The sequence below is a fragment of the Eptatretus burgeri genome, chromosome 17, assembly GCF_056783735.1.
Source record: "Eptatretus burgeri isolate ZD-2024b chromosome 17, Ebu_testis_v1, whole genome shotgun sequence".
Taxonomy (NCBI): Eukaryota; Metazoa; Chordata; class Myxini; order Myxiniformes; family Myxinidae; genus Eptatretus; species Eptatretus burgeri.
The window spans coordinates 56,657,130-56,671,254 of NC_140977.1; the positions used below are offsets into that span (position 1 = coordinate 56,657,130).

General features: G+C 43.4%; 2 protein-coding genes across 3 annotated transcripts in view; one reads left to right on the forward strand and one right to left on the reverse strand.

Moving 5' to 3' along the window:
- LOC147010189 (synaptotagmin-1-like) overlaps positions 1–14,125 on the reverse strand; it is a 36,425-nt gene that overhangs the window by 2,291 nt on the left and 20,009 nt on the right. The gene's annotated exons all lie outside the window — the stretch shown is intronic.
- On the forward strand, positions 178–7,112 carry LOC147010190 (uncharacterized). Its single transcript, XM_085862969.1, has 5 exons — positions 178–191; positions 5,386–6,065; positions 6,178–6,193; positions 6,298–6,785; positions 7,042–7,112. Exons 1-5 carry the CDS (start codon positions 178–180, stop codon positions 7,110–7,112), a joined length of 1,269 nt encoding a protein of 422 aa, XP_085719095.1.

Consider the following 14,125-nt stretch of genomic DNA (forward strand, 5'->3'; position numbering starts at 1 on the left):
CAGGGCGACATGAAGGAGACCCTAAGGGATTGCTCTTAGAGTTACTGCACACATTTGTTTATGCCCACTGACAGTTGCAACATATTTTCTCACAATGTTTGTGAAAAATATTCGAGATTCATTTGACTCACCCTCTACGAAAGATTAACAAACCTCAAGAGGTTGCATTTTTGGGCAATGACATCACTGGTGTGCTAATTTTACAATTAAAAAATTTAGACCAGCAATTCAGTGTAACAATCTAATTAAACTGTAAAAATTAAACATTGTCTTCGCGTTGGACACCATGGGATCTTTCACGTCAACCAGCTAATGCTGACAGATGGGACGTCCAGTTTGATGTCCATCCAAAGTACGACACACACATTGAATCACCCTGTCCATGAAATACCTGGATATTCGTTTATAACTGGGTCAAGATTCAAACACAGGCGAGACAGCTTAGAGGTGAAGGCACGCCATTAGGAACACCAGCTGGCACGTTAATAGGAACACGAGTCGGGACTCTATTAGGAACACTCACTGGCACGTTAATAGGAACACTAGTTGGCACGTTAATAGGAACACTAGTCGGGACTCTATTAGGAACACTCACTGGCACGCTAATAGGAACACTTGTCGGGACGCTATTAAGAACACTAGTTGGGACGCGATTCGGAACACTCACTGGCACGCTATAAGGAACACTCACTGGCACGCAAATCGGAATACTAGTCGGGACTCTATTAGGAACACTCACTGGCACGCTAATAGGAACACGAGTTGGGACGCTATTCAGAACACTCACTGGCACATTAATAGGAACACTAGTCGGGACTCTATTAGGAACACAAGTCGGGATTCTATGAGGAACACGAGTCGGGATTTTATTAGGAACACCAGCTCGCACGCTATTAGGAACACTAGTTGGGACTCTATTAGGAACACAAGTCGGGATTTTATGAGGAACCCGAGCTGGCACGCTATTAAGAACACTAGTTGGGACTCTATTAGGAACACTAGTCGGGATTCTATTAGGAACACGAGTCGGGATTCTATTAGGAACATTAGCTGGCACGCTATTAGGAACACAAGTCGGGATTTTATTAGGAACCCGAGCTGGCACGCTATTAGGAACACTAGCTGGCATGCTATTAGGAACACTAGTTGGGACTCTATTAGGAACACGAGTCGGGATTCTATTAGGAACACTAGCTGGCACGCTATTAGGAACACAAGTCGGGATTTTATTAGGAACCCTAGCTGGCACGCTATTAGGAACACCAGCTGGCACGCTATTAAGAACACTAGTTGGGACTCTATTAGGAACACTAGTCGGGATTCTATTAGGAACACTAGTCGGGATTCTATTAGGAACATTAGCTGGCACGCTATTAGGAACACAAGTCGGGATTTTATTAGGAACCCTAGCTGGCACGCTATTAGGAACACTAGCTGGCATGCTATTAGGAACACTAGTTGGGACTCTATTAGGAACACTAGTCGGGATTCTATTAGGAACACTAGTCGGGATTCTATTAGGAACACTAGTCGGGATTCTATTAGGAACACAAGTCGGGATTCTATTAGGAACACGAGTCGGGATTCTATTAGGAACACGAGTCGGGATTCTATTAGGAACACGAGTCGGGATTCTATTAGGAACACGAGTCGGGATTCTATTAGGAACACGAGTCGGGATTCTATTAGGAACACGAGTCGGGATTCTATTAGGAACACGAGTCGGGATTCTATTAGGAACACGAGTCGGGATTCTATAAGGAACACTAGTCAGGATTATATTAGGAACAGTAGCTGGCACGCTATTAGGAACACCAGCTGGCATGCTATGAGGAACACCAGTCGGGATTCTATTAGGAACACGAGTCCGGATTCTATTAGGAACACTAGTCGGGATTCTATTAGGAACACCAGACGGGATTCTATTAGGAACACCAGTCGGGATTCTATAAGGAACACCAGTCGGGATTCTATTAGGAACACTAGTCGGGATTCTATTAGGAACACTAGTCGGGATTCTATTAGAAATACTAGTCGGGATTCTATTAGGAACACTAGTCGGGATTCTATAAGGAACACTAGTCGGGATTCTATTAGGAACACTAGTCGGGATTCTATTAGGAACACTAGTCGGGATTTTATTAGGAACACCAGTCAGGATTCTATAAGGAACACTAGTCGGGATTATATGAGGAACAGTAGCTGGCACGCTATTAGGAACACGAGTTGGGATTCTATGAGGAACACTAGTCGGGATTCTATCAGGAACACTAGTCGGGATTCTATGAGGAACACTCGTCGGGATTCTATTAGGAACACTAGTCGGGATTCTATTAGGAACACTAGTCGGGATTCTATTAGGAACACTTGTCGGGATTCTATTTGGAACACTAGTCGGGATTCTATAAGGAACACTAGTCGGGATTATATTAGGAACAGTCGCTGGCACGCTATTAGGAACAGTAGCTGGCACGCTATTAGGAACACCAGCTGGCATGCTATTAGGAACACTAGTCGGGATTCTATTAGGAACACGAGTCGGGATTCTATTAGGAACACCAGTCGGGATTCTATTAGGAACACCAGTCGGGATTCTATAAGGAACACTAGTCGGGATTCTATAAGGAACACTAGTCGGGATTCTATTAGGAACACTAGTTGGGATTCTATTAGGAACACTAGTCGGGATTCTATTAGGAACACTAGTCGGGATTCTATGAGGAACACTAGTCGGGATTCTATTAGGAACACTAGTCGGGATTCTATTAGGAACACGAGTCGGGATTCTATAAGGAACAGTAGCTGGCACGCTATTAGGAACACCAGCTGGCATGCTATTATGAACACTAGTCGGGATTCTATTAGGAACACTAGTCGGGATTCTATTAGGAACACTAGTCAGGATTCTATTAGGAACACTAGTCGGGATTCTATTAGGAACACCACTCAGGATTCTATTAGGAACACTAGTCGGGATTCTATTAGGAACACTAGTCGGGATTCTATTAGGAACACTAGTCGGGATTCTATGAGGAACACTAGTCGGGATTCTATTAGGAACACTAGTTGGGATTCTATTCGGAACACTAGTCGGGATTATATTAGGAACAGTAGCTGGCATGCTATTAGGAACACGAGCTGGCATCCTATTAGGAACACAAGTTGGGATTCTATAAGAAACACTAGTCGGGATTCTATGAGGAACACGAGTCGGGATTCTATTAGGAACACTAGTCGGGATTCTATTAGGAACACTAGTCGGGATTCTATTAGGAACACTAGTCGGGATTCTATTAGGAACACTAGTCGGGATTCTATTAGGAACACCAGTCGGGATTCTAGAAGGAACACTAGTCGGGATTATATTAGGAACAGTAGCTGGCACGCTATTAGGAACACCAGCTGGCATGCTATTAGGAACACTAGTCGGGATTCTATTAGGAACACTAGTCGGGATTCTATTAGGAACACTAGTCGGGATTCTATTAGGAACACTAGTCGGGATTCTGTTAGGAACACTAGTCGGGATTCTATTAGGAACACTGGTCGGGATTCTATCAGGAACACTAGTCGGGATTCTATTAGGAACACTAGGCGGGATTCTATTAGGAACACTAGGCGGGATTCTATTAGGAACACTAGTCGGGATTCTATGAGGAACACTAGTCGGGATTCTATTAGGAACACTAGTTGGGATTCTATGAGGAACACTAGTCGGGATTATATTAGGAACAGTAGCTGGCATGCTATTAGGAACACTAGCTGGCATCCTATTAGGAACACAAGTTGGGATTCTATTAGGAACACTAGTCGGGATTCTATGAGGAACACTAGTCGGGATTCTATGAGGAACACTAGTCGGGATTCTATTAGGAACACTAGTCGGGATTCTATGAGGAACACTAGTCGGGATTCTATGAGGAACACTAGTCGGGATTCTATTAGGAACACTAGTCGGGATTCTATTAGGAACACTAGTCGGGATTCTATAAGGAACACTAGTCGGGATTCTATTAGGAACACTAGTCGGGATTCTATAAGGAACACTAGTCGGGATTATATTAGGAACAGTAGCTGGCACGCTATTAGGAACACCAGCTGGCATGCTATTAGGAACACCAGCTGGCATGCTATTAGGAACACCAGCTGGGATTCTATTAGGAACACTAGTCGGGATTCTATTAGGAACACTAGTCGGGATTCTATTAGGAACACTAGTCGGGATTCTATTAGGAACACTAGTCGGGATTCTATTAGGAACACCACTCGGGATTCTATTAGGAACACCACTCGGGATTCTATTAGGAACACCAGTCGGGATTCTATTAGGAACACCAGTCGGGATTCTATTAGGAACACCAGTCGGGATTCTATTAGGAACACTAGTCGGGATTCTATTAGGAACACTAGTCGGGATTATATTAGGAACAGTAGCTGGCATGCTATTAGGAACACGAGCTGGCATGCTATGAGGAACACGAGTTGGGATTCTATTAGGAACACTAGTTGGGATTCTATTAGGAACACTAGTCGGGATTCTATTAGGAACACGAGTCGGGATTCTATTAGGAACACTAGTCGGGATTCTATTAGGAACACTAGTCGGGATTCTATTAGGAACACTAGTCGGGATTCTATTAGGAACACTAGTCGGGATTCTATTAGGAACACTAGTCGGGATTCTATTAGGAACACTAGTCGGGATTCTATTAGGAACACTAGTCGGGATTCTATTAGGAACACCAGCTGGCATGCTATTAGGAACACCAGCTGGCATGCTATTAGGAACACTAGTGGGGATTCTATTAGGAACACTAGTCGGGATTCTATTAGGAACAATAGTCGGGATTCTATTTGGAACACGAGTCGGGATTCTATTAGGAACACCAGTCGGGATTCTATTAGGAACACAAGTCGGGATTCTATTAGGAACACAAGTCGGGATTCTATTAGGAACACAAGTCGGGATTCTATTAGGAACACAAGTCGGGATTCTATTAGGAACACTAGTCGGGATTCTATTAGGAACACTAGTCGGGATTCTATTAGGAACACGAGTCGGGATTCTATTTGGAACACTAGTCGGGATTATATTAGGAACAGTAGCTGGCATGCTATTAGGAACACGAGTTGGGATTCTATTAGGAACACTAGTCGGGATTCTATTAGGAACACTAGTCGGGATTCTATTAGGAACACTAGTCGGGATTCTATTAGGAACACTAGTCGGGATTCTATTAGGAACACTAGTCGGGATTCTATTAGGAACACTAGTCGGGATTCTATTAGGAACACTAGTCGGGATTCTATAAGGAACACTAGTCGGGATTCTATAAGGAACACTAGTCGGGATTATATTAGGAACACCAGCTGGCATGCTATTAGGAACACTAGTCGGGATTCTATTAGGAACACTAGTCGGGATTCTATTAGGAACACTAGTCAGGATTCTATTAGGAACACGAGTTGGGATTATATTAGGAACACTAGTCGGGATTCTATTAGGAACACAAGTCGGGATTCTATAAGGAACACTAGTCGGGATTCTATTAGGAACATTAGTCGGGATTCTATGAGGAACACTAGTCGGGATTCTATTAGGAACACGAGTCGGGATTATATTAGGAACACTAGTCGGGATTCTATTAGGAACACTAGTCGGGATTCTATTAGGAACACTAGTCGGGATTCTATTAGGAACACTAGTCGGGATTCTATTAGGAACACTAGTCGGGATTCTATTAGGAACACTAGTCGGGATTCTATTAGGAACACTAGTCGGGATTCTATTAGGAACACCAGTCGGGATTCTATTAGGAACACCAGTCGGGATTCTATTAGGAACACCAGTCGGGATTCTATTAGGAACACCAGTCGGGATTCTATTAGGAACACCAGTCGGGATTCTATTAGGAACACCAGTCGGGATTCTATTAGGAACACCAGTCGGGATTCTATTAGGAACACCAGTCGGGATTCTATTAGGAACACCAGTCGGGATTCTATTAGGAACACCAGTCGGGATTCTATTAGGAACACCAGTCGGGATTCTATTAGGAACACCAGTCGGGATTCTATTAGGAACACCAGTCGGGATTATATTAGGAACACCAGTCGGGATTCTATTAGGAACACTAGTCGGGATTCTATAAGGAACACTAGTCGGGATTATATTAGGAACACCAGCTGGCATGCTATTAGGAACACTAGTCGGGATTCTATTAGGAACACTAGTCGGGATTCTATTAGGAACACTAGTCAGGATTCTATTAGGAACACGAGTTGGGATTATATTAGGAACACTAGTCGGGATTCTATTAGGAACACAAGTCGGGATTCTATAAGGAACACTAGTCGGGATTCTATTAGGAACATTAGTCGGGATTCTATGAGGAACACTAGTCGGGATTCTATTAGGAACACGAGTCGGGATTATATTAGGAACACTAGTCGGGATTCTATTAGGAACACTAGTCGGGATTCTATTAGGAACACTAGTCGGGATTCTATTAGGAACACTAGTCGGGATTCTATTAGGAACACTAGTCGGGATTCTATTAGGAACACTAGTCGGGATTCTATTAGGAACACTAGTCGGGATTCTATTAGGAACACCAGTCGGGATTCTATTAGGAACACCAGTCGGGATTCTATTAGGAACACCAGTCGGGATTCTATTAGGAACACCAGTCGGGATTCTATTAGGAACACCAGTCGGGATTCTATTAGGAACACCAGTCGGGATTCTATTAGGAACACCAGTCGGGATTCTATTAGGAACACCAGTCGGGATTCTATTAGGAACACCAGTCGGGATTCTATTAGGAACACCAGTCGGGATTCTATTAGGAACACCAGTCGGGATTCTATTAGGAACACCAGTCGGGATTCTATTAGGAACACCAGTCGGGATTCTATTAGGAACACCAGTCGGGATTATATTAGGAACACCAGTCGGGATTCTATTAGGAACACTAGTCGGGATTCTATTAGGAACACTAGTCAGGATTCTATTCGGAACACTAGTCGGGATTATATTAGGAACAGTAGCTGGCATGCTATTAGGAACACGAGCTGGCATCCTATTAGGAACACAAGTTGGGATTCTATGAGGAACACTAGTCGGGATTCTATTAGGAACACTAGTCGGGATTCTATTAGGAACACTCGTCGGGATTCTATTAGGAACACTAGTCAGGATTCTATTAGGAACACTTGTCGGGATTCTATTTGGAACACTAGTCGGGATTCTATAAGGAACACTAGTCGGGATTCTATTTGGAACAGTAGCTGGCACGCTATTAGGAACACCAGCTGGCATGCTATTAGGAACACTAGTCGGGATTCTATTAGGAACACTAGTCGGGATTCTATAAGGAACACCAGTCGGGATTCTATTAGGAACACCAGTCGGGATTCTATAAGGAACACTCGTCGGGATTCTATTAGGAACACTAGTCGGGATTCTATTAGGAACACTAGTTGGGATTCTATTAGGAACACCAGTCGGGATTCTATTAGGAACACTAGTCGGGATTCTATTTGGAACACCAGTCAGGATTCTATTAGGAACACTAGTCGGGATTCTATTTGGAACACCAGTCAGGATTCTATTAGGAACACTCGTCGGGATTCTATTCGGAACACCAGTCGGGATTCTATTAGGAACACCACTCAGGATTCTATTAGGAACACTAGTCGGGATTCTATTAGGAACACTAGTCGGGATTCTATGAGGAACACCAGTCGGGATTCTATGAGGAACACTAGTCGGGATTCTATTAGGAACACTAGTTGGGATTCTATTCGGAACACTAGTCGGGATTATATTAGGAACAGTAGCTGGCATGCTATTAGGAACACTAGCTGGCATCCTATTAGGAACACAAGTTGGGATTCTATAAGGAACACTAGTCGGGATTTTATGAGGAACACTAGTCGGGATTCTATTAGGAACACGAGTCGGGATTCTATTAGGAACACGAGTCGGGATTCTATTAGCAACACTAGTCGGGATTCTATTAGCAACACTAGTCGGGATTCTATTAGGAACACTAGTCGGGATTCTATTAGGAACACTAGTCGGGATTCTATTAGGAACACTAGTCGGGATTCTATTAGGAACACCAGTCGGGATTCTATAAGGAACACTCGTCGGGATTATATTAGGAACAGTAGCTGGCACGCTATGAGGAACACCAGCTGGCATGCTATTAGGAACACTAGTCGGGATTCTATTAGGAACACTAGTCGGGATTCTATTAGGAACACTAGTCGGGATTCTATTAGGAACACTAGTCGGGATTCTATTAGGAACACTAGTCGGGATTCTATTAGGAACACTAGTCGGGATTCTATTAGGAACACTAGTCGGGATTCTATTAGGAACACTAGTCGGGATTCTATTAGGAACACTAGTCGGGATTCTATTAGGAACACTAGTCGGGATTCTATTAGGAACACTAGTCGGGATTCTATTAGGAACACTAGTCGGGATTCTATTAGGAACACTAGTCGGGATTCTATTAGGAACACTAGTCGGGATTTTATTAGGAACACCAGTCAGGATTCTATAAGGAACACTAGTCGGGATTATATGAGGAACAGTAGCTGGCACGCTATTAGGAACACGAGTTGGGATTCTATGAGGAACACTAGTCGGGATTCTATCAGGAACACTAGTTGGGATTCTATGAGGAACACTCGTCGGGATTCTATTAGGAACACTAGTCGGGATTCTATTAGGAACACTAGTCGGGATTCTATTAGGAACACTAGTCGGGATTCTATTAGGAACACTTGTCGGGATTCTATTTGGAACACTAGTCGGGATTCTATAAGGAACACTAGTCGGGATTCTATAAGGAACACTAGTCGGGATTATATTAGGAACAGTAGCTGGCACGCTATTAGGAACAGTAGCTGGCACGCTATTAGGAACACCAGCTGGCACGCTATTAGGAACACTAGTCGGGATTCTATTAGGAACACGAGTCGGGATTCTATTAGGAACACCAGTCGGGATTCTATAAGGAACACTAGTCGGGATTCTATAAGAAACACTAGTCGGGATTCTATAAGGAACACTAGTCGGGATTCTATTAGGAACACTAGTTGGGATTCTATTAGGAACACTAGTCGGGATTCTATTAGGAACACTAGTCGGGATTCTATGAGGAACACTAGTCGGGATTCTATTAGGAACACTAGTCGGGATTCTATTAGGAACACGAGTCGGGATTCTATAAGGAACAGTAGCTGGCACGCTATTAGGAACACCAGCTGGCATGCTATTATGAACACTAGTCGGGATTCTATTAGGAACACTAGTCGGGATTCTATTAGGAACACTAGTCAGGATTCTATTAGGAACACTAGTCGGGATTCTATTAGGAACACCAGTCGGGATTCTATTAGGAACACCACTCAGGATTCTATTAGGAACACTAGTCGGGATTCTATTAGGAACACTAGTCGGGATTCTATGAGGAACACTAGTCGGGATTCTATTAGGAACACTAGTTGGGATTCTATTCGGAACACTAGTCGGGATTATATTAGGAACAGTAGCTGGCATGCTATTAGGAACACGAGCTGGCATCCTATTAGGAACACAAGTTGGGATTCTATAAGAAACACTAGTCGGGATTCTATGAGGAACACTAGTCGGGATTCTATTAGGAACACTAGTCGGGATTCTATTAGGAACACTAGTCGGGATTCTATTAGGAACACTAGTCGGGATTCTATTAGGAACACTAGTCGGGATTCTATTAGGAACACCAGTCGGGATTCTAGAAGGAACACTAGTCGGGATTATATTAGGAACAGTAGCTGGCACGCTATTAGGAACACCAGCTGGCATGCTATTAGGAACACTAGTCGGGATTCTATTAGGAACACTAGTCGGGATTCTATTAGGAACACTAGTCGGGATTCTATTAGGAACACTAGTCGGGATTCTGTTAGGAACACTAGTCGGGATTCTATTAGGAACACTGGTCGGGATTCTATCAGGAACACTAGTCGGGATTCTATTAGGAACACTAGGCGGGATTCTATTAGGAACACTAGGCGGGATTCTATGAGGAACACTAGTCGGGATTCTATGAGGAACACTAGTCGGGATTCTATTAGGAACACTAGTTGGGATTCTATGAGGAACACTAGTCGGGATTATATTAGGAACAGTAGCTGGCATGCTATTAGGAACACTAGCTGGCATCCTATTAGGAACACAAGTTGGGATTCTATTAGGAACACTAGTCGGGATTCTATGAGGAACACTAGTCGGGATTCTATTAGGAACACTAGTCGGGATTCTATTAGGAACACTAGTCGGGATTCTATTAGGAACACTAGTCGGGATTCTATTAGGAACACTAGTCGGGATTCTATAAGGAACACTAGTCGGGATTATATTAGGAACAGTAGCTGGCACGCTATTAGGAACACCAGCTGGCATGCTATTAGGAACACCAGCTGGCATGCTATTAGGAACACCAGCTGGGATTCTATTAGGAACACTAGTCGGGATTCTATTAGGAACACTAGTCGGGATTCTATTAGGAACACTAGTCGGGATTCTATTAGGAACACTAGTCGGGATTCTATTAGGAACACCACTCGGGATTCTATTAGGAACACCAGTCGGGATTCTATTAGGAACACCAGTCGGGATTCTATTAGGAACACCAGTCGGGATTCTATTAGGAACACCAGTCGGGATTATATTAGGAACACTAGTCGGGATTCTATTAGGAACACTAGTCGGGATTCTATAAGGAACACGAGTCGGGATTATATTAGGAACAGTAGCTGGCACGCTATTTGGAACACCAGCTGGCATGCTATTAGGAACACGAGTTGGGATTCTATTAGGAACACTAGTCGGGATTCTATTAGGAACACTAGTCGGGATTCTATTAGGAACACTAGTCGGGATTCTATTTGGAACACTAGTCGGGATTCTATTAGGAACACTAGTCGGGATTCTATTAGGAACACTAGTCGGGATTCTATTAGGAACACTAGTCGGGATTCTATTTGGAACACTAGTCGGGATTCTATTTGGAACACTAGTCGGGATTGTATTTGGAACACCAGTCGGGATTCTATTAGGAACACCAGTCGGGATTCTATTAGGAACACCAGTCGGGATTCTATTAGGAACACCAGTCGGGATTCTATTAGGAACACCAGTCGGGATTCTATTAGGAACACCAGTCGGGATTCTATTAGGAACACCAGTCGGGATTCTATTAGGAACACCAGTCGGGATTCTATTAGGAACACCAGTCGGGATTCTATTAGGAAGACTAGTCGTGATTATATTAGGAACAGTAGCTGGCATGCTATTAGGAACACTAGCTGGCATGCTATTAGGAACACTAGTCGGGATTCTATTAGGAACACTAGTCGGGATTCTATTAGGAACACTAGTCGGGATTCTATTCGGAACACTAGTCGGGATTCTATTCGGAACACTAGTCGGGATTCTATTAGGAACACTAGTCGGGATTCTATTAGGAACACTAGTCGGGATTCTATTAGGAACACTAGTCGGGATTCTATTAGGAACACTAGTCGGGATTCTATTAGGAACACCAGCTGGCATGCTATTAGGAACACCAGCTGGCATGCTATTAGGAACACTAGTGGGGATTCTATTAGGAACACTAGTCGGGATTCTATTAGGAACAATAGTCGGGATTCTATTTGGAACACGAGTCGGGATTCTATTAGGAACACAAGTCGGGATTCTATTAGGAACACAAGTCGGGATTCTATTAGGAACACAAGTCGGGATTCTATTAGGAACACAAGTCGGGATTCTATTAGGAACACTAGTCGGGATTCTATTAGGAACACTAGTCGGGATTCTATTAGGAACACTAGTCGGGATTCTATTAGGAACACTAGTCGGGATTCTATTAGGAACACGAGTCGGGATTCTATTTGGAACACTAGTCGGGATTATATTAGGAACAGTAGCTGGCATGCTATTAGGAACACGAGTTGGGATTCTATTAGGAACACTAGTCGGGATTCTATTAGGAACACTAGTCGGGATTCTATTAGGAACACTAGTCGGGATTCTATAAGGAACACTAGTCGGGATTATATTAGGAACACCAGCTGGCATGCTATTAGGAACACTAGTCGGGATTCTATTAGGAACACTAGTCGGGATTCTATTAGGAACACTAGTCAGGATTCTATTAGGAACACGAGTTGGGATTATATTAGGAACACTAGTCGGGATTCTATTAGGAACACAAGTCGGGATTCTATAAGGAACACTAGTCGGGATTCTATTAGGAACATTAGTCGGGATTCTATGAGGAACACTAGTCGGGATTCTATTAGGAACACTAGTCGGGATTCTATTAGGAACACTAGTCGGGATTCTATTAGGAACACTAGTCGGGATTCTATTAGGAACACTAGTCGGGATTCTATTAGGAACACTAGTCGGGATTCTATTAGGAACACTAGTCGGGATTCTATTAGGAACACTAGTCGGGATTCTATTAGGAACACTAGTCGGGATTCTATTAGGAACACCAGTCGGGATTCTATTAGGAACACCAGTCGGGATTCTATTAGGAACACCAGTCGGGATTCTATTAGGAACACCAGTCGGGATTCTATTAGGAACACCAGTCGGGATTCTATTAGGAACACCAGTCGGGATTCTATTAGGAACACCAGTCGGGATTCTATTAGGAACACCAGTCGGGATTCTATTAGGAACACCAGTCGGGATTCTATTAGGAACACCAGTCGGGATTCTATTAGGAACACCAGTCGGGATTCTATTAGGAACACCAGTCGGGATTCTATTAGGAACACTAGTCGGGATTCTATTAGGAACACCAGTCGGGATTCTATTAGGAACACCAGTCGGGATTCTATTAGGAACACCAGTCGGGATTCTATTAGGAAGACTAGTCGTGATTATATTAGGAACAGTAGCTGGCATGCTATTAGGAACACTAGCTGGCATGCTATTAGGAACACTAGTCGGGATTCTATTAGGAACACTAGTCGGGATTCTATTAGGAACACTAGTCGGGATTCTATTCGGAACACTAGTCGGGATTCTATTAGGAACACTAGTCGGGATTCTATTCGGAACACTAGTCGGGATTCTATTCGGAACACTAGTCGGGATTCTATTAGGAACACTAGTCGGGATTCTATTAGGAACAGTAGCTGGCACGCTATTAGGAACACCAGCTGGCATTCTATTAGGAACACGAGTTGGGATTCTATTAGGAACACTAGTCGGGATTCTATAAGGAACACTAGTCGGGATTCTATTAGGAACACTAGTCGGGATTCTATTAGGAACACTAGTCGGGATTCTATTAGGAACACTAGTCGGGATTCTATTAGGAACACTAGTCGGGATTCTATTAGGAACACTAGTCGGGATTCTATTAGGAACACTAGTCGGGATTCTATTAGGAACACTAGTCGGGATTCTATTGGGAACACTAGTCGGGATTCTATTAGGAACACTACTCGGGATTCTATTAGGAACACTAGTCGGGATTCTATTAGGAACACTAGTCGGGATTCTATTTGGAACACTAGTCGGGATTCTATTAGGAACACTAGTTGGGATTCTATTAGGAACACTAGTCGGGATTCTATTAGGAACACTAGTCGGGATTCTATAAGGAACACTAGTCGGGATTCTATTAGGAACACTAGTCGGGATTCTATTAGGAACACGAGTCGGGATTCTATAAGGAACAGTAGCTGGCACGCTATTAGGAACACCAGCTGGCATGCTATTATGAACACTAGTCGGGATTCTATTAGGAACACTAGTCGGGATTCTATTAGGAACACTAGTCAGGATTCTATTAGGAACACTAGTCGGGATTCTATTAGGAACACCAGTCGGGATTCTATTAGGAACACCACTCAGGATTCTATTAGGAACACTAGTCGGGATTCTATTAGGAACACTAGTCGGGATTCTATGAGGAACACTAGTCGGGATTCTATTAGGAACATTCGTTGGGATTCTATTCGGAACACTAGTCGGGATTATATTAGGAACAGTAGCTGGCATGCTATTAGGAACACGAGCTGGCATCCTATTAGGAAC

Coding starts and splice junctions, on each gene's coding strand:
- LOC147010190 (XM_085862969.1), top strand. Junction 6,786..7,041: donor GGATTCTATTAGGAACACCA/GTCGGGATTCTA, acceptor GGATTATATTAG/GAACAGTAGCTGGCATGCTA.